At 42.2% G+C, this 22,718-nt stretch overlaps 8 protein-coding genes and 1 non-coding gene across 9 annotated transcripts; 5 read left to right on the forward strand and 4 right to left on the reverse strand.

The window, feature by feature from the left end:
* Positions 1–1,631: 1,631 nt before the first annotated feature.
* On the forward strand, positions 1,632–3,674 carry HG535_0A02120 (uncharacterized protein; the record flags this gene model as incomplete). Its single annotated transcript, XM_037286107.1, has 1 exon — positions 1,632–3,674. The coding sequence occupies one exon, from the start codon at positions 1,632–1,634 to the stop codon at positions 3,672–3,674; it is 2,043 nt and encodes a 680-aa protein (XP_037142002.1).
* A 196-nt stretch (positions 3,675–3,870) lies between these two features.
* LTP1 (tyrosine protein phosphatase LTP1) lies at positions 3,871–4,359 on the forward strand (the record flags this gene model as incomplete). The annotated part of the gene is made up of 1 exon (XM_037286108.1): positions 3,871–4,359. The coding sequence occupies one exon, from the start codon at positions 3,871–3,873 to the stop codon at positions 4,357–4,359; it is 489 nt and encodes a 162-aa protein (XP_037142003.1).
* Positions 4,360–4,459: 100 nt separating this feature from the next.
* On the reverse strand, positions 4,460–6,232 carry NOT5 (CCR4-NOT core subunit NOT5; the record flags this gene model as incomplete). The annotated part of the gene is made up of 1 exon (XM_037286109.1): positions 4,460–6,232. The coding sequence occupies one exon, from the start codon at positions 6,230–6,232 to the stop codon at positions 4,460–4,462; it is 1,773 nt and encodes a 590-aa protein (XP_037142004.1).
* Positions 6,233–7,981: 1,749 nt separating this feature from the next.
* Positions 7,982–12,136, forward strand: LYS2 (L-aminoadipate-semialdehyde dehydrogenase; the record flags this gene model as incomplete). Its single annotated transcript, XM_037286110.1, has 1 exon — positions 7,982–12,136. The coding sequence occupies one exon, from the start codon at positions 7,982–7,984 to the stop codon at positions 12,134–12,136; it is 4,155 nt and encodes a 1,384-aa protein (XP_037142005.1).
* Positions 12,137–12,253: 117 nt separating this feature from the next.
* RAD16 (DNA repair protein RAD16) lies at positions 12,254–14,593 on the reverse strand (the record flags this gene model as incomplete). The annotated part of the gene is made up of 1 exon (XM_037286111.1): positions 12,254–14,593. The coding sequence occupies one exon, from the start codon at positions 14,591–14,593 to the stop codon at positions 12,254–12,256; it is 2,340 nt and encodes a 779-aa protein (XP_037142006.1).
* Positions 14,594–16,625: 2,032 nt separating this feature from the next.
* On the forward strand, positions 16,626–20,162 carry CYC8 (transcription regulator CYC8; the record flags this gene model as incomplete). The annotated part of the gene is made up of 1 exon (XM_037286112.1): positions 16,626–20,162. One exon carries the CDS (start codon positions 16,626–16,628, stop codon positions 20,160–20,162), a length of 3,537 nt encoding a protein of 1,178 aa, XP_037142007.1.
* A 163-nt stretch (positions 20,163–20,325) lies between these two features.
* Positions 20,326–20,773, reverse strand: SUS1 (Sus1p; the record flags this gene model as incomplete). Its single annotated transcript, XM_037286113.1, has 3 exons — positions 20,326–20,405; positions 20,482–20,621; positions 20,685–20,773. 3 exons carry the CDS (start codon positions 20,771–20,773, stop codon positions 20,326–20,328), a joined length of 309 nt encoding a protein of 102 aa, XP_037142008.1.
* Positions 20,774–21,528: 755 nt separating this feature from the next.
* On the forward strand, positions 21,529–22,227 carry YSA1 (ADP-ribose diphosphatase; the record flags this gene model as incomplete). Its single annotated transcript, XM_037286114.1, has 1 exon — positions 21,529–22,227. One exon carries the CDS (start codon positions 21,529–21,531, stop codon positions 22,225–22,227), a length of 699 nt encoding a protein of 232 aa, XP_037142009.1.
* Positions 22,228–22,328: 101 nt separating this feature from the next.
* HG535_0Atrna1S lies at positions 22,329–22,410 on the reverse strand. The gene has a single exon. It is a non-coding gene; the product is annotated as a tRNA-Ser (tRNA).
* Positions 22,411–22,718: the final 308 nt, after the last annotated feature.

The raw sequence follows: 22,718 nt of genomic DNA on the forward strand, positions 1-22,718 counted from the left end.
AGAAAAATACCTGCAAAAATGGCCACCCTACAGGCCTCGCAGACGCCAGAACCTGCACGGATGATAATTCACTAGAAACCGTTCCACGTAGTGGCGACCAGTATCGGATCATCCCACGTGATCACGTGACTGCGGTTTCAGCTGTCCTGCAAATGAACTTTGCGTGCGCTCCGCTCTGATGGTTGCTCGTCTGAAGACCGCGCCCTGGGGTTTTTTACAGACTGCCGCCCCATCCGTTGCACGCTCTGTTCTCAATGCCCTATTCGCGGTAAGGGCTGATTTTCCCGGATGTGACACTGATTGTGCTAGCGCACCAGCTCAATTAAGTCGGCCAAAGGGCTCAATTAAGTCGGCCAAAGGGCTCAAAGAGTCCTCCTTTCTAAAAGCGTCACTCGCCCAAGACCTGCACCTGATACGGGTCGCATCTGAAGTCCGAATGCTGTACATTAGGTAACAGCTTCAGGCTGAGGTGTCCTCGCCTGGGGCGTGCCGTACCCAGGCGTCCGCCCGCTCCCGTCCTGTTACCCCATGCAAAAACACCCGTGGTTACACGACAATCACATTCTCATGCTCTGGCCGCAACATGCAGATCACGGCAGGCGCTAGCCGCCGAACAGTGCCCCCGCATGCCGTGCAAAACAACCCGCTCACTTCCTGTCTCGTTCATAATAACCACTGGTCATCGATCGGTCGAGCTCATGCGCGAGCACGTGACCGGCGTGGCTCTTTGCAGCACGTGAAATGACGTCATTGTCGAAAAAACGTAAACACCTGGCCGTATCGCAAACAGCAAGTTGACGTCGCTCCACCCTTCTGTGACCGGGTAACCCCACACATAGCGACGTCGTTTCTTGTGCGTTCCTTTTTTCTTTTTTCGCACCCAACACACAATTCCGCTGTTGTTTGCTCGAGGCCCGACAAGTCAGCGTTGCTTTTCCCTGGTGGGTTGGTGGATATTTTCAACGAATCATGATTTGATTTTTTACACGACGCTGCCAAAAGAAACCAGGTGCCCTGGGGGCCACCTAAGCATCAAGGGAAAAAAGAACTGATCTGCCACTGCAAAATGGTAAATGCAAAATGCAAAAAAGCACGAAACGGGCTTCATTTTGTTATGACAAAGCGCTTGATTTAAGAGATCTTTGATTGTGACGCTCACCAAAGCGACTGGACACTCAATAGGGGTGTCTAGCAATTGAGTTTATTAATAATGCTTGGTCTTTGTAATGTCGGGATGCGTATTGCTTTTCTGCGATTGTAATCTCAGTCATCAGTTCTCTTGATGTGTAGCTCGCATCTAGGTTTGGCGCTATTTTTTCATAGTTTCTTATTTTCTGGTCTACGTGTGCAACTACGTTCTCTGGAAGGTAGATTATTTTCGTCTATCGGGTGGCACTAGGAGACAGGAAATAAGGAAAAGAGAGGGAGGGGGATGGATTTTGTATATAACTGAAAAGAAAAAAGACATGTTGTTTGTTTTCTCGGAAAAACAAAGGTTCTGTTCAGCTTATAAGTAGGCTCTGAGTTAGTTTTGAGACAGTGATACTAGTTGGGTTTCGAATTCAGTTTCAAGTTCAAGTAGTACTGTTCAGGTGTAAGTAGGCATAGATACAAGACATTGGTTACTCATAATGACAACATTTTCTGATATTGATAGATTGGCGATCTCGACGATGAGATTGCTGGCAGTCGATGCGGTATCGAAGGCGAATTCTGGTCATCCAGGTGCGCCATTGGGTATGGCACCGGCAGCTCATGTTTTGTTGAGGAACATGCGCATGAACCCAAAGAACCCGGGGTGGATCAACAGAGATAGATTTGTGCTATCCAACGGCCATGCTTGCGCATTGCTGTACTCGATGCTGCATTTGACGGGGTACGACTTCTCAATCGAGGACTTGAAGAGTTTCAGACAATTGCACTCCAAGACACCAGGTCATCCTGAATTTGAACTGCCTGGCGTTGAGGTCACCACGGGTCCACTGGGCCAGGGTGTCTGTAACGCAGTTGGTATTGCGATCGCACAAGCAAACTTTGCGGCTACCTACAACAAGCCAGAATTCACATTATCCGATTCTTACACCTACGTTTTCTTAGGTGATGGTTGTTTGCAGGAAGGTGTTTCTTCGGAGGCTTCTTCGTTGGCTGGTCACCTGCAATTGGGTAACTTGGTTGCAATCTACGACGATAACAAAATCACCATCGATGGTGATACCAAAGTTTCCTTCGATGAAGACGTTTTGAAAAGATACGAGGCCTACGGTTGGGAAGTTTTGACCGTCAACAAGGGAGACGATGATCTTGCTTCTATCGATGCTGCTATCAAACAAGCCCAAAAATCCAAGGACAAACCAACCATCATCAAGTTGACCACCATCATTGGATACGGTTCCCTAAACGAGGGTTCTCACTCCGTCCACGGTTCTCCATTGAAGGCAGACGATGTCAAGCAATTAAAGAAGAAATTCGGTTTTGACCCAGAACAATCATTTGTTGTTCCACAAGAAGTTTACGATTTCTACCAAAAATCTGTCGCACAACCTGGTGCGGAACTAAATGCCAAATGGGACCAATTGTTCTCTAGTTTCCAAAAGAGATACCCTGAGGTCGGCAAAGAATTGGTTAGAAGACTGAGTGGTAAACTACCTGAAAACTGGGATGAAAAACTACCAAGATACACTCCAAAAGACTCAGCTGTTGCAACCAGAAAACTATCTGAAATGGTCTTCGAAGACATTTATGCTGAACTTCCAGAACTAATTGGTGGTTCTGCTGATCTAACTCCATCGAACTTGACCAGATGGAATGAAGCTGTTGATTTCCAACCAACAAACTCTGGTATTGGTAATTACGCTGGTAGATACATCAGATATGGTATTAGGGAACACGGTATGGGTGCGATTATGAACGGTATCTCAGCATTTGGCGCAAATTACAAGCCTTATGGTGGTACCTTCTTGAACTTCGTGTCTTATGCTGCAGGTGCAGTCAGATTATCTGCTTTGTCTGGACACCCAGTTATTTGGGTTGCTACTCACGATTCTATCGGTTTAGGTGAAGATGGTCCAACTCATCAACCTATTGAAACTTTAGCACATTTCAGAGCTCTACCAAATACCAGTGTCTGGAGACCTGCTGATGGTAATGAAGTGTCTGCTGCTTATAAGAGTGCATTGGAATCAAAACATACACCACATATCATCGCTTTATCAAGACAAAATTTACCGCAGCTGAAGGGCTCTACTGTTGAAAATGCTCTAAAAGGTGGTTACGTTTTACAAGAAGTCTCTAATCCAGATATCATCTTGATTGGTACTGGTTCAGAAGTGTCATTATGTGTTGAAGCAGCTCAATTATTGGCTGCTAAGAACATCAAGACACGTATTGTTTCCATGCCAGATACCTTGACATTTGATAAACAACCAACTGAATATAGACTATCAGTCTTACCAGACCGTGTCCCAATTATGTCTGTTGAAGTTCTTTCAACTGCTGGTTGGTCTAAATATGCCCATCAATCCTTCGGTTTGCACACTTTTGGTGCTTCTGGTAAGGCATCTGATGTCTTCAAATACTTTGATTTCGTTCCAGAAGGTGTTGCTTCAAGAGCTGAAAAGACTATCGCTTTCTACAAGGGTAAAGAAGTTGACTCGCCATTAAAGACAGCTTTTTAAATAAATATAAAATACGAATTCCATAATTTTTTTATAAACGTTACTTTGCAGAATTAGATTTATTTATTTCGTTCTTGAAGTGCATGTAAAGAATTTAATTATTGATTGAAATTCAGGAAAAAAGGTCTTTTGAGACCTAAACATGAACTGAAAAAAAACTCTAACAAGTTGACAAAAGAAAATACAGAAATAAAATATGACGAACAAAGAGCAACATCCAATATCTGTGGCATTTGTATGCTTAGGTAACATCTGTCGCTCTCCAATGGCTGAAGCAGTCTTTCAGAATGTAGTGAGACAAAAAAATTTGGAAGATAGATTTCACGTAATAGACTCTTTTGGTACTGGAGGTTGGCATTGCGGTGAGAACCCTGATTCACGTAGCGCAGCAACGTGTAAATTTCATAATGTTCCCATAAATCATAAGGCTCAACAAATTAAGGGTAATCATTTTGATAAGTTCGATTATATTATCTGTATGGATGAATCAAATTTAAGAAATTTGAAACGATTACAACCAAAGGGTTCAAAAGCTAAGTTGTTCCTTTTTGGTAATTGGAATACAGATGGGAAGTTTAATAAGATTGTTGATGATCCATACTATGGTGGTAATGAAGGCTTTGAATACAATTTTAAGCAAATTTCCTATTTTAGTGAAGAATTTTTAAAAAACGAATTGTTGTAGATATGATCATCATTATTATTAATATATATGATTCTTTTTAAATATACACGTATAAGTTGTATGTTTCGATCCTAAACTTAAACAAGGAATTCAAGATAGATTAAAATAACTTTTCAAAATCCTCCTCTGTGGGAACAATTTCGCTATTACAACGTCTTGCTAGCCAACTTCTTTGATAATCAAAATACCTCCACGATTCTTCTTCACCTTGCGGCATTCCTGGCGGTGATTTTTCCACTTCCTTATAGTACCAACGGCGATCCTTTTTATTGAACCTCCACTTTCTATTTTTCGCCAATTCCCTTGCAGCAAGAAACTGTTCATACGTTCCTTGGTAATGATAAAATATGAAGAAAAGCGTATCCAGATCAAACTTGGAGAAAATTCTGGCTAGTGAGGTTCTGGAGTAAACATCTTCATTTTCATCGCTCCCTATATTTTTGTCTTCTGTCCGTTTATCATCTGGTTTATTAAGTGAGCTTTGTTCTTTAACAGGTGACTGCTGTTGCTCCTGCTGCTGCTGCTCTTGCACGGATATTGGATTAACATTATCTATTGGATAGACAAATCTAATCGGTTCACTCGGGAAAAAAATTGAAGTTGGATGAGGAAGAGATAGAGGTTTTCTATAAAAATGAGGTGAGTCGGCATCTAATGAATCCGGACAATTTAGTAAAGAAGATTCTAATTGTGCTTTCATGCGATCTGGCATTTTTTTGTATGGCTGCATCAAAGGTCGTTTTGACTGCAACCAATATTTTAAGTCGTCCTTGAACAATGGATTTTTGAATGCTGCATTCTCTGATAGCATTCGTTCAATCTGTTCATTTATTTCTTCCGTCTTATCTTGTGGGTAAAGGACTTCCTGTTGAGTGGGATTCATATCTTTTTTCTTATGACTATTTCCAATCTCATTTGTGTGATTGATATTGTTATCAGTGCTGTTTGTGGTGCCATTGGTATGAGCATGCTGAGATAATGTTGTAGATGACTCAGGAGTTGGTGACTGTTGCAAGCTAACAGGTGTAGGAGTCCCGTGAATAGGTGTTGTAACTGCAGAAGGTGTGTCTGTCGGCTGCTGTGCTCTTTTCCTTGGAGAACGTTCCTGTCTCTTGGCAATCTTCGCCGTGATAGTGTGCGCTGAAGGCGAACTGGTTGCATTAGTTGACGCAATTTGAGAGTCCGAAGTACCAGACGCCACATTTTCTCTATTTTCATCTGAACCTGGTGTACTCTCACAACCCATATCTTCATAAATTGTGTCATATTCTATGAAATCAGGGTCATCATTGTTCTCCACATAATATTTTATATCCTCCTGGTAGTCTTGTACTGTCTCAGGTTCCATTTCGTTGTTTTGCAGCAACTTCAGGATGTTTTCCAGATTGTGAATGTGGAATTCGTGCCTTTCTACTTGTTCCTCATCTTCCTGTGCTTCGTAACCTTCTATCTGTTTTTGCAACTCTTCCAAACATTCTTGAATGAATACGAACTGTTCTCTTTTCCTCAATTCACGAGGATCTTTTATTATGTCAGGATTGGTCAATGCCTCAGTTGAAAACTGTTTCGTCTTCATTAGTTTCTCTACCGATTTGAATCTTTCCATCCCATTTTCAATTAATCGTCTGTTCTCCGTAAGCACTGTCTGCCTATCCTTCACATCTTCTTTGCTCAACCATGTTTTGATTTGATCTCTATGTTTTTGCAATTTTTTAATCTCTCTTTTCAAATCGGATTCAAGCTTCTCCCGATAAGATGTATTCTCAGAATTCGTTGACTGAAATTTCTCATACACTGTCTCAAAGTCCAATAGTCCTTCTTTGACCTTCTTCAGCAGCTTGTCAATATCCTGCTGTAGCTTTCGCTGAGACATTGTCAACACTCTTGCAAGATGCTAAATTTCTGAGCTGTCAAATCTTCGCTTAATTCAAATGATTGCCCTCCTAAATGAATAAAATGGGGGGAAAGAAAAACACAGCAGCGAAGGTTAATGTTGGCTACTTAACTAACTCAATCGGTCGAATTACAATGAAGAGGTGTAACAATTCCTTTAACAATTTGGACTTTTGACTACCATACTGAAACTTGAAAGACCTCCTCATCAGCTTTATTTGCAAATGGCTAGCGAAAATAACGTATAAAGTGAGCAATATTTCATCTTTCCTGAGCTGTGTAATAGAACTGGCGATTGTTCACGTAAAGTGTTTCGATATAACTAGAGTTTGATCCTTTCGCGTCTTCTATATCACAATTTCTTAGCATTTTTGAAAGCTTGAAGACCACATATTTTCATATTCAAATCCTTATGCCTTTCCTGATGATGTTTGGTGAACATTTCTCTTAACAGCATCTTAGAAGAAATGATTCCGATATAGTTGAGACAAACGCATAAAGGACTGGTCACAAGAGAAGATTCAGCGGAATTATAGCGCAGTGCAAACTCCATTGTGCTGGGATTCATACGCCATAATCGTATTCAAGGACATCCCAAAACTGTGTTAGGGTTAAGAATCTATCATAGAATGAGCATCAATGCGGGTCAGGTCTCATACAAGTTCCTGCAATGTGAATAATTTTGCTTGGAAATACAACGAGCGGATCTAACGAAAAAACAAGTAACGGATAAGAGGAACGCAATTTGTCGTGCTACGTCGGTGCTCGTTCTCAATTAATTGTTCTCCTGAAAAGTAACAGCGCACAAAATCGGATTACTGCAACGAATTCAGGAAACTACTGGGAACCTGTAGTACAATTCAATTTCTTGTGACTTTGGCTCTCTCAATCGTGAACGCAAAAAAGGCCTTGTGCATGGAGAACCCACAGCCAACATAGAAGGGCACTAGCAAGAGAATATAAAAGAGGAAGTTTTCAGTCTGAGGCGTGAGTTTGAGTGCAATTAAACTTTCACCAAGATCTTTTGGAACCGATCACACCATGCAGGAATTTAGTTATGTACCGTCAAAGCGGGGTGTGACTGCCTTTTCCATTTCAAAACTGTAACATCAGTGAATCGTTCAAGGTCCAAATTATCGCAGCCTTCCCGAGTTCCGCTATAGTACCCTGATTACTGGACTATAGCAGCAGCGAATGAATTGGACACCTGAGCTATGTTGTTTGGAAGTAATAATATTTGGTTCAAAATCCAAAATCCTGAACAGCCCTTAAGTATTCGCCAACGGTTGTGCCACCAGTATAAAGCAAGAATATTATAAATGGGCGAATCCATAATGGAAGGCCAACCGAGGGTGATTGAGCATGCAAAGGTGATTTTTCAGTGTGCGATACACTACCTATGTAGCTTTGACGTCTGAACTTGTGCTCTGTGAAAATAGATGTTCTGTTGAAAAGCGCTTTTAAGTAGTTTTTTTTCAACTTTGTTTGGAAAAGTTTTCCGCCGGAATTTCGACATTTCTGGACGTCTGAGTTGCTGGAAGCGACTGACTCTTTCGATGCCCACTGACGACACTGCCAATGGTTTAATCATTCAATAGATTTCTGTCAGCATAGTGGGCTCAATTTACGTAAAGATTTTTATTGACATATATCTCTGTTAGACTCGAATAGTTTGAGAAACTTAAACAGGCTTACACTCATCAGCAATCAAGCCAAAGATCATTCGAGGATGGATGACCAGGGTTGGATTGAAAGATTGGACAATCCCACTCTAAGCGTTCTTCCACAAGATTTCCTACGTCCGCAACAGGCACCATTTGTTGAGCAGGATGTGTACTCGATTAGCCTCCCCCAGCTGGACGCTGTGAGCTCCTCAAGAAACCCGTACCTGGTTACACTGACTGTTTGGGCTGCTTTACTGTATAGATTTACTGGCGACGACGATATCGTGCTATACATTGATGGGAATAAAGTGTTGAGATTCACAATTCAACCATCAGTTTCTTTCCAGGAACTCTTCGATTTAATCAGAAAAGAGGTCGACTCACTACCAGGGTCACAAGAGCTATCTTTCGATGAGCTATCCGAAACTATACGCAAGGCTAATGATTTGGAGAGGTGCCCACAATTGTTTCGTCTGGGTGTAGTCAGTAATAAGTTTGATTTCAAGTTGGACAACTTTAAGCATCATCCTATGGATTTGGCTTTGAACGTTGAGCAAAAGGAGGGTTTTACTTCTCTGCAGATCATTTACAACAAATTTTTATACTCGCCAGAAAGAATATCCATTTTGGCAGACCAAATTACTCAATTTATCACTCGTGTAGTTGAAGAGCCATCTGTTTGTATCACCAAAGTCTCTTTAATTACGGAAAAGTCAAGCCAGGCATTACCTGATCCAACAGCAAACTTAGGTTGGTGTGATTTCGTAGGGTGTATTCATGATATTTTTCAAGACAATGCCGAAAAGTTCCCGGAGAGATCTTGTGTGGTCGAAACTCCACCATTTAATTCAACCAAGACCCGCCATTTTACCTATCAAGACATCAACCGTGCTTCTAACATTGTTGCTCACTACTTGATTGATACAGGAATCAAAACTGGTGATGTGGTGATGATATACTCTTCCCGTGGTGTTGATTTGATGGTGAGTGTCATGGGTGTCTTGAAAGCAGGCGCTACATTTTCTGTAATTGATCCTGCGTATCCACCAGCAAGGCAGACAGTTTACTTAGGAGTCGCCAAACCCAAAGGTCTGATTGTCATCAGAACTGCTGGAGAACTAGACCAATTGGTTGAAGACTACATTAGTAAGACGTTGGATATTATAACGCGTGTCCCTTCCATTGCAATTCAAGATGATGCTACTTTGCAAGGATCGGTTGATCCACAGAAAGATATTTTCGAGCCTTACGAACATTTGAAGGATACGCGGACTAATGTGATTGTTGGTCCTGACTCTAATCCAACTTTATCATTTACTTCAGGCTCCGAAGGTTTGCCAAAAGGTGTTTTAGGTAGGCACTTTTCACTGGCTTACTATTTCAAATGGATGTCAAAGCAATTCAATCTATCTGAACATGATAAATTCACAATGTTAAGTGGTATTGCCCATGACCCAATTCAAAGAGACATGTTTACTCCGTTGTTCTTGGGTGCTCAACTTTATGTTCCTACCCAGGATGACATTGGGACACCTGGAAGATTAGCTGAATGGATGGGGAAATATGGTTGCACAGTTACACATTTGACCCCTGCCATGGGTCATCTGCTAACAGCAGAAGCTACTACTCTGTTTCCGGAGCTCCATCACGCTTTCTTTGTGGGAGATATTCTAACCAAACGTGACTGCCTGAGACTACAAACTCTGGCCGAAAACTGTAACATCGTCAATATGTATGGTACTACAGAAACTCAACGTGCGGTATCATATTTTGAAGTCCAATCGAGATCAAAGGACGCAAAATTTTTAAAAAAAGCTAAAGATGTCATGCCAGCAGGTAAAGGTATGTTAAATGTCCAATTACTGATCGTAAATAGATACGATAGTGCGCAAGTTTGTGGTATAGGTGAGATTGGTGAAATATACGTTCGCGCAGGCGGTCTGGCCGAAGGATATCGTGGATTGCCCGACTTAAACAAGGAAAAGTTCGTTAACAACTGGTTTGTCGATAAGGATCACTGGAAGTACCTAGATGTCGACAAGAAAGAGCCTTGGAGAAAATATTGGTTTGGACCAAGGGACAGACTTTATAGAACCGGTGACCTTGGCCGTTACTTACCTGATGGTAATGCAGAGTGCTGCGGTCGTGCTGATGACCAAGTTAAGATCCGTGGCTTTAGAATTGAATTAGGTGAAATTGACACAAATATTTCCCAGCATCCTCTTTTAAGAGAAAACATCACATTAGTTCGTAAGAATGCTGATAATGAACCAACCTTAATTACTTTCTTGGTCCCAAGATTTGACAAACCAAAAGAACTGTCTAAATTTCAGAGTGAAATTCCAGCTGAGGTAGAATCAGATCCAATTGTAAAAGGTTTAGTTGGCTACCACTTATTGGCTAAGGACATCAAAGAGTTTTTGAAGAAAAGACTAGCAAGCTACGCAATTCCCTCTTTACTAGTTGTTCTGGACAAATTACCACTAAATCCCAATGGTAAAGTTGACAAGCCCAAATTGCAATTTCCAAGTCCGAAACAGTTGGAGTTGGTTGCCGCAAACAGCAAATCAGAAATTGACGATTCCGCCTTCACGCCAGCTGAGCGTGAAATTCGTGATCTTTGGTTAAGTGTATTGCCAACTAAGCCTGCGTCAGTCTCTCCGGATGACTCTTTCTTTGACCTAGGTGGTCATTCTATCCTAGCGACAAGAATGATTTTCTCGTTAAAAAAGAATCTGAACATTGACCTACCACTTGGGATAATTTACAAGTTTCCCACTATTAAGGCATTTGCGGCAGAGGTTTCCAGGATAAAAAACTCCGAAACGTCCTCAAAAGACTTTGTTGAGGTCTTCGATTATGCGAAGGATGCAAAAGATTTAGTTAAAGCTTTGCCCTCCACTTATGCTTCCCGCGAACCATTCGTAAAACCTTCTATTGCATCAGGCAACAATATTACAATCAATGCCTTTGTTACAGGAGCTACTGGATTCTTAGGGTCTTATATTCTTGCCGATCTACTCACTCGTCAAATTCCATTTTGTGATATCAAAGTCTTTGCTCATGTTCGTGCTAAAGATGAAAAAGCCGGTATGGAAAGACTGGAAAAAGCCGGTATTACATATGGTACGTGGTCTCACAAATTTATGTCCCGTGTTGAAGTTGTCTTAGGTGATCTATCAAAACCTCAATTTGGATTGAACTCTGAGAAATGGGACAGACTCACCAATGAAATTGATATAATTATCCACAATGGTGCTCTAGTTCACTGGGTTTTCCCTTATATCAAGTTGAGAGATGCAAATGTCGTATCGAGTATTAACGTGATGAACCTGGCAGCAACCGGTAAAGCAAAGTTTTTCAATTTTGTTTCATCAACATCAACCCTTGACACTGAAAACTACTTCTCGCTATCAGATAAATTAGTTGCCGAAGGAAAACCAGGAATTCCCGAGTCGGATGAGTTGATGGGGTCTGCAACAGGCTTAACTGGGGGATATGGACAATCCAAATGGGCTGCGGAATACATTATTAGACATGCCGGCGAGAGAGGTCTTCGTGGCTGCATAGTAAGACCTGGTTACGTCACTGGTGCTTCGACGAATGGTTCCTGTAACACCGATGATTTTCTACTAAGGCTTTTGAAGGGATGTGCCCAAATTGGTAAAATACCCAATATCAATAACAGTGTGAACATGGTCCCTGTTGATCACGTTGCTCGTGTGGTGGTAGCATCTGCTATTAACCCCCCTATGGAAAATGAGTTTACAGTCGCTCAAGTAACTGCTCACCCCCGTATTTCCTTGAAGGATTACCTATATCAATTGAAAGAATATGGCTATGATGTAGAAATTGTTGATTACGAATCTTGGGGTAAATTTTTGGAAAAATCAGTGGAAGAGGGAAAGGACAATGCTTTATATCCATTATTGCATATGGTACTTGAGAATTTACCAGCAGGCACAAGAGCACCCGAACTTGATGATTCTAATGCAGTTTTATCATTGAAAAAAGATATTGAGTGGTCTGGTGAAGATGTATCTTGTGGGAAAGGTGGCACACCAGAGCAAATTGCAATTTACATTGCATTCTTGCGCAAAGTTGGATTCTTGTCTGCTCCTTCAGGAGGAAAAGTCTTACCAAAGATTACAATCACCCAAGAGCAACTTGACTTGGTCGCTTCGGGAGCAGGGGCACGTTCAAGTTCTGCTACCAACTAGATACGTTTAATTTCTTAACTAGAAAAATATATGCAAAAATATATACCAAAAGATACACGAAAATAGAAGAATTGAAAAAGTAAATATTCAATGTCAGAAAGACTAATATCCAAATAATTAATTATTAAATAAGAACTGCAAATCAGCTGGTGTTAACCTGTTAATAGCAGCTTCATCTTGATTTATTGTTGCATTGATCATATTTGCCTTTTTCTCTTGCAGTTCAATTATTCTTGATTCTATACTATCTTCGATACAAAATCTTGTAATTTTGACGGGTCTATATTGACCAATTCTATGAACTCTATCACCACTTTGCCATTCAACACTTGGATTCCACCATGGATCAAGTATAAAAACTTGTGAAGCTTCACAAAGATTTAATGCAACACCACCAGCTTTCAAACTAACTAAAAAAACCTCGCAATGAATATTATTCATGAAATAGTTGATAGTTTCATCTCTTTGAGTTGGTGACATGCTTCCTTGTAATTTAACAGTTTGGAAACCCGCTCTTTTTAATCTCCATTCGACTAAATCTAACATACTTGTAAATTGAGAGAAAACAATAGATTTTATGGTCTTTTTATCACTTCTTAATGAATAAAGCTCTTCGACGAGTGCTTCGATCTTTGTAGAAGACTTCCAATTACCCTTCATGTTTAAACGACTAACAATGCTTTGCTTTTTGAATAGATCTAAATCAACTTCTAGGGCAGGTTGTGATAAATCTATACTTAAACCAATATGACAAACTGGACAAGTGAGTCTTTTTTCTTCTTCCATGAATGATTCCACATATTCTTTTATACATAATCGACAGAATTTATGATGACATTTTGATTCTATAGGTTCCTCAGCTTCATCGTCACATAATTGACATATAATAACACCATTATCCGTAGACTCATTACCATTTTTATCGTTTAACCTTTTGAGTACCAAATCAGGATGATCAGCTAACTGTCTCATTCTTGTAATTAATGTGAAAATATTGGCATAATTATTTAAAACAACACCTTCTTCAACGTAAGAATTATATTTCCTTCTCACATCCATGTATAAACTTTTGTAAAGGTCTTTTTCATGTTCATTGAAATAATCTTTTCTCACCGTGACAATTCTTGGTGGTAGACCCAAATCATCCGCTCTTTCGACTTTGGTTCTTCTAAGCATTAAATGCTTCAATAAAAGCTGAATATTATTTAAAGATTCTAAACCCAACCCTGTAGCACCAAACTGTTGAATATTTTTCAGCATAAAATGATTGAAAAAATTTCTATGTTGCATAATAACATGACCACAATGATCACAATGCATATTATCAGAAAATTTCCATTCTTTTGATTTGCAATCGCAGGAAGTACAATAATAATTGGCAAATGGCTCAACATCCAAGAATCTAATAAGCGAATACATTTCACCAATTCTATTTTGTAAAGGTGTACCAGTCAAACACCATCTTTTCAAAGATTTCAAAGAGTTCACAGCTCTTGCCGTGTTACTTTGTCTATCTTTAATATTATGAGCCTCATCAAGTATAACTCTATGAAAGTCAATATGATGTAATAAAGATTTTTCTTTTACCATACCATTTTTTCTTCTAAATCCATAATTTTGTTTTCTGAAAACCGATTCCAAAACGGAATATGTTGTTAGAATAACGTCAATATCACCCAAATCACCATAATCATTGGTTCTCGAAGCTCCGTGATAAATATAAGTCTTGAGCGCACCATTCGTATGTTGATCGATTTCATTTTTCCATTGAATTAAGGCAACTGTCGGAGCCACCACAAGCGAAGGTCTCTTTGCAAGATCATTCATCAGTAACGCAATCGTTTGGATCGTTTTACCCATACCCATTTCATCTGATAATATACCACCGTTGTATTTGCTTGCTTCTTGATTTATTAACCATCTAAGACCTTCTAATTGGAAAGGTAGTAATTTGATAGACATTCCCTTGGGTTGCGTAGCTCTTTTAGCGACATAGCATGGGGCCTCCTTCAAATTGCTGAAAACACTCCGAAGTTCGGGATGCCAACCATATAGTCTTTCTGTATTTCTGTTATATCTGTCAGTTTTTTTTTCATCGTCCGTTTTCCTCTTTTTCTTCGCAGGTTTTCGTGGTGCTCTCTTCTTTGCAGTGGTCTTTCTTCTCTTACTGAGCGGTTCATCATCATCCTCATCTTCCTCATCCCCATCACCCTCACCCTCATCTGCATCGGCCTTCAAAATTTCCGTCTCATCTGCACCCGCAGCGCCGCCCATATCGGCTGGTTCCCCCTTGATTATCGAACCGTCCTGTTGCGTTAGATCGACTATATCACCCTTATAGTCATCATCATCCTCATTTTGCGACCGCTCTCCGCCATCGCTCATTTCCACATAGTCTACTTTTTTCCTCTGACGTCTCGTCCTCCTGGGACGGATGAATCCTCCATCTTCGACCATACAACACCTTACTTGAAGCCACCCTTCGAGAGACGCTTGCTGTCTTGCGGCAAGAACCTCTTTTCCATGTACTTTGCTGTGGGACTTGATCGCCAGGATATGGAAAGCTCTGAGTCGGTCACCTCGGCAGTGGCCAGCTGATACGTCACTACACACGAACACTTCTGCGACTGCTACTACCGCCGCTCCCGCTGCTCCCGCTCCACCCAGCGGGGCCTCCGCCTCTGTCGGGACCGAACGACGTGGCGGAACGAGTCCATCCAAACGGTCAGATAGCGGCGCTCCACTGCACTCAACTGCGTTCTCCCTGGCAACTCCAGCACAGCTCTGTGGATCTGCACCAGCGCCGCTGGTGATCGCCCTATCGCGTGACCATGCCCTCGCATCCAGCAGAGTACAGCAAACTGGAGGAGGAAGGCGAGGACCATGTTCCAACTCTGCACCTCGCTTTTATACCTCGACGCAATTTAGCCGCCAGCTGCTCGGTCTTCAGATCTGCACCCGCAGCTGCGCTGGCCCCGGACCAACGGGGCAAACCCAGCGGCACAAGCCCAGGGGTCCGCAAAGTAGCTGCTGGTTCTACCCTCACAGCCGCGGCCGAGACTGTCCGCTCCGGATGCCGTTGGCGCACCGGTTTAGCCGCCCAAGGCCAGGGACCAAAGCCACGCGCCCATCGGCCCGTACCAAACGACCCTTTGCACCGCGAATCACCGATCGCCGAGGGGCGGCGCCCCTCGGCAGCAGGGTAAGCGCGCCCCTCGCGGAATCAAGGAGTGCATATCAGCTCAGACGGCGCCGCCGTTCGACTCCACAGACACACCAACAGCCCGCGGTTCCTTTTTCGCTTTCTTTTGTTTTCTTTGCATAGCGTGTTTTCGGCCCATGCACGCGAACGTTGCTTGTTTCGCGCCAGCCCGCATGGCCACCCCTCCCCTCCCCGCCACCGCGACGACGACTGCGACGATGACGAACGACCGGGCGTTCCGGTTGCTGCCTGCTCGTCGCCGTCGTATAAGACCTGGCGCATCGAATCTGCCTTACGTCATCACCGTTATACCGTTACTGTACGTATTGCCATGATCATCATGAACGCAAGTGGCTCGACACCTTTCGTAGCGGCCACCGCTCTCACAGCATGATGCCCGGATGCTCTTGCACCTTGGTGATCGAGGGAGGGTGTTGATGTGTTGATGTGTTGCCGGCGTCGCTGTTGCTTTCGCTTGCGTTTGCGTTTGCTTTTTCTGCTGCATCTTATTTTGTGGTTCTCTTTCCTTCCACGTCGCCTGCGATCGGACCAACAAAGTCAAAGTCGATCATTCCCGCATTGTACATGCAACACTAAAGCACATGAGAACACAAAGCCAGAACAAGAAAAGAAAAAAATAAAGGTAGAAAGGGAAACACGCACATCTGCATTCAAAATGCACAAACGCACCGCCAACGCACACAAATGCGCACATACACACACACCATCGAGATGATTATCCGTTTTCTTGATCATTACTGGATCATTACAGGACCTGTTCCATTGGGTTTCTGGCGTAGTCGGTTCGGTCAGTTCAGTTTCGCTTTTTCTTTTTCTGACTGCAAGCCAAATTTATTTTTACTGCCAATATCGGTCGCTACGCTTCGGTTCTCTTTTGCATTCTCAAAGTTGTCAGAATTCTTATTCCCCTTTTTTTCTCTTTTGTCTCTTTTTTTTCTTGTTTTTTTCTTTTAGTTTCCCGTTTTTTTGGGTTCTCGTTCACGTCTCGTTTTTCGTTCTCTGGTCGGAGAAACAACAGAGTCGAGAAGTAAAAAGTGGTAAAAAGTGGACAGCGAATAGTTGTTTTTTATAATTGTAGTCATTATCGGGAGAAGGATAGATTTTCTAGTTACTTGGTTATTGAAGAAAACAAAAGGAGAAAAAAGTTACAGATATACAGGCGTGGTAGGTTGAATATCACGGATTCTACTTTTATCGTCCAGCAGCAGACAGCATTGTTAGTGTAGGACAGGGAGAACTTAGCTGGTGAATAGTAGCATCCAAACCATGTTGGCGGCACCAGGAGGTCAGCAGAAGTTGCAATCGCAGCCAGCACAGGCGGGGCAGCAGCAGACACACAGTCCGCAAACGGAGGGTCCGGTGGCGGAGGCAGCGCAACAGGCGTTGACTCAAACCCCACAGCAGCAGCAGCAGCAGCAGCAGCAAGCGCAGCAGCAGCCCACGGACCCTCTGATGCAATCGACAGCGGAAACCTGGCTGTCAATTGCGTCGTTGGCGGAGACGCTGGGAGACGCGGATCGTGCGGCAATGGCGTACGACGCCACGCTGCAGTACAATCAGTCCTCCATCAAGGCTTTGACGTCGTTGGCGCATCTGTATCGGTCGCGCGATATGTTCCAGCGAGGTGTTGAGCTCTATGAGAGAGCGTTGGCGGTTAACCCGGAGCTCTCGGACGTGTGGGCAACACTTGGCCATTGTTACTTGATGCTCGATGATTTACAGAGGGCGTACAATGCGTATCAGCAGGCGCTATACCACCTAAGCAATCCAAATGTACCGAAACTATGGCATGGTATTGGCATACTGTATGATAGATATGGGTCGCTGGAATATGCGGAAGAAGCATTTGCAAAGGTTTTAGAGCTTGATCCGCAGTTCGAAAAGGCCAATGAGATCTATTTCAGACTGGGAATCATTTATAAACACCAAGGCAAATGGAACCAAGCTTTGGAATGTTTTAGATACATTTTGCCGCAACCGCCTGCACCTTTGCAAGAATGGGACATTTGGTTTCAATTAGGTAGCGTATTGGAAAATATGGGCGAATGGCAAGGCGCAAAAGAGGCTTATGAACACGTGCTTCTGCAGAACGACCACCATGCAAAAGTCTTACAACAGTTAGGTTGCTTATATGGAATGAATAATGTTCAATTTCACGATCCACAGAAGGCATTGAATCTACTATTAAAATCGTTGGAGGTCGATCCTTCAGATGCAACAACGTGGTACCATTTAGGTCGTGTTCATATGATTAGAAGCGATTATACAGCGGCCTATGACGCTTTTCAGCAGGCTGTCAATAGAGATTCAAGAAACCCAATTTTCTGGTGTTCCATTGGTGTGTTATACTATCAAATTTCTCAATATAGAGATGCTCTCGATGCTTACACACGGGCGATAAGATTAAATCCTTATATCAGCGAGGTTTGGTACGATTTAGGTACGCTTTATGAAACTTGTAACAATCAATTAAATGATGCATTGGATGCTTACAAACAAGCTGCAAGATTAGATCCAGAGAATATTCATATCAGAGAAAGATTAGAGGCTCTTACGCAACAGTTGTCCAATCCTAATAATAATTCCTCAATGGCAAAGAATACTACTGTAAGTCCAGATGGTACGGTGACTCTTCAACAACAAGGTCCGCCACCAATTATGTTACAGCCAACTTTGCAGTCAAACGATCAAAGTAATCCATTGAATATTAGACCTCCTGCAACAGCGTTGTATTCAAATGGTTCCCTAGGCCAGTCACAAGCTCAACAGTTGCAAGCCCAAGCCCAAGCCCAAGCCCAAGCCCAAGCACAAGCCCAAGCCCACGCACAAGCACAAGCCCACGCACAAGCCCAAGCCCAAGCACAGGCCCAGGCCCAAGCACAAGCCCAAGCCCACGCACAAGCACAAGCCCACGCACAAGCCCAAGCCCAAGCACAGGCCCAGGCCCAAGCCCAAGCGCATGCCCAAGCTCAACAGTACCAGGCACAAGCCCAAGCCCAAGCGCAAGCACACGCGCATGCACAAGCACAAGCACAAGCCCAAGCACAAGCACAAGCCCAAGCGCAAGCACACGCGCATGCACAAGCACAAGCACAAGCCCAAGCACAAGCTCAAGCTCAAGCTCAAGCCCAAGCGCAAGCACAAGCACAAGCACAAGCACAAGCCCAAGCACATGCACAAGCCCAAGCACATGCACAGCATCAGCGAATACCGGGGCATCTTATGAACATGCCGCAGCAACATTCATATGGACCTATGAGTATTACTCAGCCGACCCCACCATCTTCGACAATATTACCGTTGCCAACTCAGCAACAGTCACCCCAAAACAGGCAAGTGAGTAGTTCAGGACATGAACCTCATAATTTTTCAAACCAGCAAATGTTGCAACCCTTGCCACAATCAGCTTTGGTCAGTAATGCTGTTGAATCAGCAAATCCGATGGGTCCAATTGTACCCCAAAAGAGACATATGGATGGTAGTATACATACATTAGTGAACGCAGCTGTCTCATCCTATTCTGGTGAAGATCCAAATTCAAATGCGAGAACGGATTCTGATAAGAATAATAACGATGGCTCATTATCAGAGTCTGCCCAAGTGCCAACACTACCAGCCTCTCAAAAGGTACAAAATACAAATATAGAGCCCCAGCAAAAAAAACTGAAAATAAAGAAATCTCCAAAAATTCCTGCACCAAATTTAAAGATAAAGTCAACAACTCTAAAGGATAAAGAAAAGGAAAGGCTGGCTAGGTCAGCAAAAAATAATCAGGCAAATAACACTATTGGAGAAAATTCGAATGGTTTTTCAGCCTCGCCAATTAATCCATATAACTTGAATAAGGAAAATAAAATTGATGGTCCCGGAGAATCCGCTTTACCAGTAGCTAAAGAAGTTGAAGGTAATAAAAATGTAATTCCGTCCGTCACAAGCATAAATGAAAAAGGTTCCAGCGGTAATGGTTCAATGAATTCACCTTCAATGTCAAAAGACCAATTGTCAGCTCTGCCTGAAGAAACGTCGGATAAGGTCTCAAGCTCTTCATACCCTTTTAAAATTCCCAACAATAATGGCAGGGGGAAAGCCACAGAATCGTCGAATCAGAATGATCCGAGAACTGCTTCAGTGGGTCCTACCGATAAAGAGATCGAAAAAAGTACGCAACAAGCGTTAGAGGATGCCATTCGGAGACAGCGCCTGAGCAGTTCAACCATTGAGACGGCATCAACTGTGACAAATCCTGACTCCGTAGACCATACCACTGAGGATAAAAAATCATCGCAAACAACTGAGATCAGAACGTCACCCATTGAGCAAAGACCGAATGACCTCTCTCCATTAGTACAGCGTCCTCCGTTACAAAACGAAAGGACTTTGTCGAAGTCAACGACATCCAGTGGAGATGCTCAAACTCAGGATGAAAGTTTTAGATCAAGCGATGCTTCTATCAATACAATTGATGCTGCAGCTTCGGATGTGGAAAAGAATAAAAAAACGGACGCTGATATAGAAGCTGAAGTACAGCGACAGGCCGAAATACAGGCCGACCCTCGTGATGATTTGATGAAAGTAGATTCAGAAGTGGTTACGAACGCAAATAAAACAGAACCAGAGACAGTTATTAAACCAAGTGCTGAAGCGATGGAACGATTACAAGAAGCAGCTAAACTTCGTGAAGAAGAAGAACGTGAAAGACTGGAGCAAGAACAACTGAATAAGAAAACTCAGCCCGATGATAATAGTTTGACAAGATCTAGCATTGTAAGACAAATTGAGGAAGACGAAAATTATGACGAATAACGTCGAGTCAAATGATGAATTATACGTTAAAATAGAAACATTAGGTACACTACTTATGTATTGATTTCCTTTGTGATTGAAAGAGCATCTAGGTGGAAACTGTAATAATATGCAACACACTTGTATAAATAGGCCAAAAGACTCTCTTTCATATATCTATAGTTTATTCTGTGCCCACAATTTCATTCAGAAATACTCTTATTTGCTCAAGAACCTCTTCTTTTGTGGGAGTTGAAACCAAATCTAAAGTAAAACAGATTAGTATATTAAAGCTATGCTAAAAGAAATTGGAGAGTTTTTCATTGGTTCAAATACATACCTAAGGCCTCTGGTTCAATCTTTGATAATATTTGGGAAAAATTCGTCGAGTTTGTAGCGCGAATTTCTGCTGTTATTAGCCTTCTGACCTCATCGACCCATCCATCTTGCAACAATCTTTCGCCCAGTTTATCCGATATTCTGATTGAATTTCCTGTTAGTAAAAGCTTTCGTAATTAAACTGCGCATATATGCAACACGTACTTTTCATAATTGCCAGATGCAACCAAGTACCGCTGAATCTGAGCCTTCAAATCAGAAGATCCGCCATTTTCGGTAGTGGCCTCACTCATAGTATTAGCTGAATAACAGAATAACGGAATAACGACCTCTGTACAGTAAAAGTATGTAATCGGTTTAAGTTCTTTTTCTTGTGACTTTGATCCGCTCTTCTTGGGCAGTATTTATTGGTACGCTAAAGGTTCGATTTTTACGTAGTGCGAAGGATGTTCATTTCATAATGCAATGTGACATAATTTCAATCAAAAGTAGATCTGTGAAATGGCCTAGCTTTACACAACTTAAAATGACTCAAAAGGTTAGCACTATATTACTTGGGAGTCAATGGATCGTTAAAATTTAGCTCTGATTATTGTGATTGCATTTCGCATACCCAAGACCTCAAATGGGATTCTGTAAGAGTTAGAGTCGGCCAAAAGTCTGAAGCTGCCAAAAGTCTAAAGCTGCCAAAAGTTTTGCTGCATACCACCGATAGGTATCAGGCTACCAAATGCAGGCAAGCGCTATTTACACAAGATACCCATTCTTCCATTCGCTAAAGGTGTCGCGGAAGTTCCAAACCTCACGAAATGCAATCGTGGGGGCAAATTCACGTCTTGAAGCAAAAAATGCATGTCTCGATTTCAAGCTACTTTTGAGACATGATTAGCCCTAAATTAGACGATTAAATAAATCGTAAGCGTAAGATACTTCTTGCACACATCATCCCATAAGCGTGACTTTGCGCGCTTAGTCCCCTGGTGCAGACCCAAAAGAAATATAGGACCTGCATTTACGACAGTTGAGGTTATAAGGAGATTCATGTCAAATGTTTCTAAGACCCATACTGACAAAACAATCACTGAAAATTGAATATAGAGTGTTATTCACTATGTCACCACAACTGAAAGGTAAACCAGAGCTTGCTAAAATATTGAGCTCTCGTCCAGCAAAGGCTGACGAGTGCAAATGGATCGGTCTAGAGAAAATAAGCTACGCAGATCCCAATGGAAAGCAGAGAGACTGGGATAGTGCAATTCGTTTGACAAGAAGTAATGGTGGCGTTGATGGCGTTGGAATTCTGGTCATCCTGAAATACAAGGACGGCACACCAAATGAGATCTTGCTACAAAAGCAATTTAGACCGCCAGTCGGCGGTGTCTGCATCGAAATGCCGGCTGGACTCATTGACGGTGATGAAAGCATTGAAACAGCTGCACTGAGAGAACTAAAGGAGGAAACGGGCTATGTTGGGAAAATTGTTCAACAAAGTCCGGTTGCCTTTAACGATCCAGGTTTCACGAACACCAATCTTTCTCTTGTCACAGTTGAAGTAGATATGACAGCTGAAGAAAACAAAAACCCCAAGTCTAAGCTTGAGGAGAACGAATTCATCGAATGTTTCAAAGTTCCATTAACAGATTTCGCCGAACAGATGATTGCCTTGGACAAAGAGGGCTACAAGCTTGACGCTCGTGTACAAAACGTGGCCGAAGGTATTCAGCTAGCGCAAAAATATAGATTGTAGTAACCTATATAAAGGTTTAACAGTTCTTTACAAGCAGCAGCGACCGTTTGCTCTCAAAACTCAACAAAAAAAGGTCAGTTAATGCCGTTAGCTGAAAAAAACGACACCAGCAGGATTTGAACCAGCGCGGGCAGAGCCCAACAGATTTCAAGTCTGTCGCCTTAACCACTCGGCCATAGTGCCTAAATTTTTATATGAAGTGAGATTTAAGATATCTCTAAATAGAAGGTATTGCAGTCGTTGACGAAGCACTTCAGTAGTTTAGCATCATATGGTGAAATATAGAGCGATATTGGAGAGAAGTTAGATATATATTAAAGAGACGACATTTAAAAATAATGATAATTGGCATATATAATAAAAGAATTGAAGTCAGATGATGTTGAAATATAGATCGATGTTGTAAGATACATGAAAGAGATGACTTATAAGAATCAGAAACAAGACAATTGGACTGTAAAACAAAATAAACGAAGCCAGATGAAGCACTA

This window comes from Zygotorulaspora mrakii, chromosome 1, assembly GCF_013402915.1.
Source record: "Zygotorulaspora mrakii chromosome 1, complete sequence".
Classification (NCBI taxonomy): Eukaryota; Fungi; Ascomycota; class Saccharomycetes; order Saccharomycetales; family Saccharomycetaceae; genus Zygotorulaspora; species Zygotorulaspora mrakii.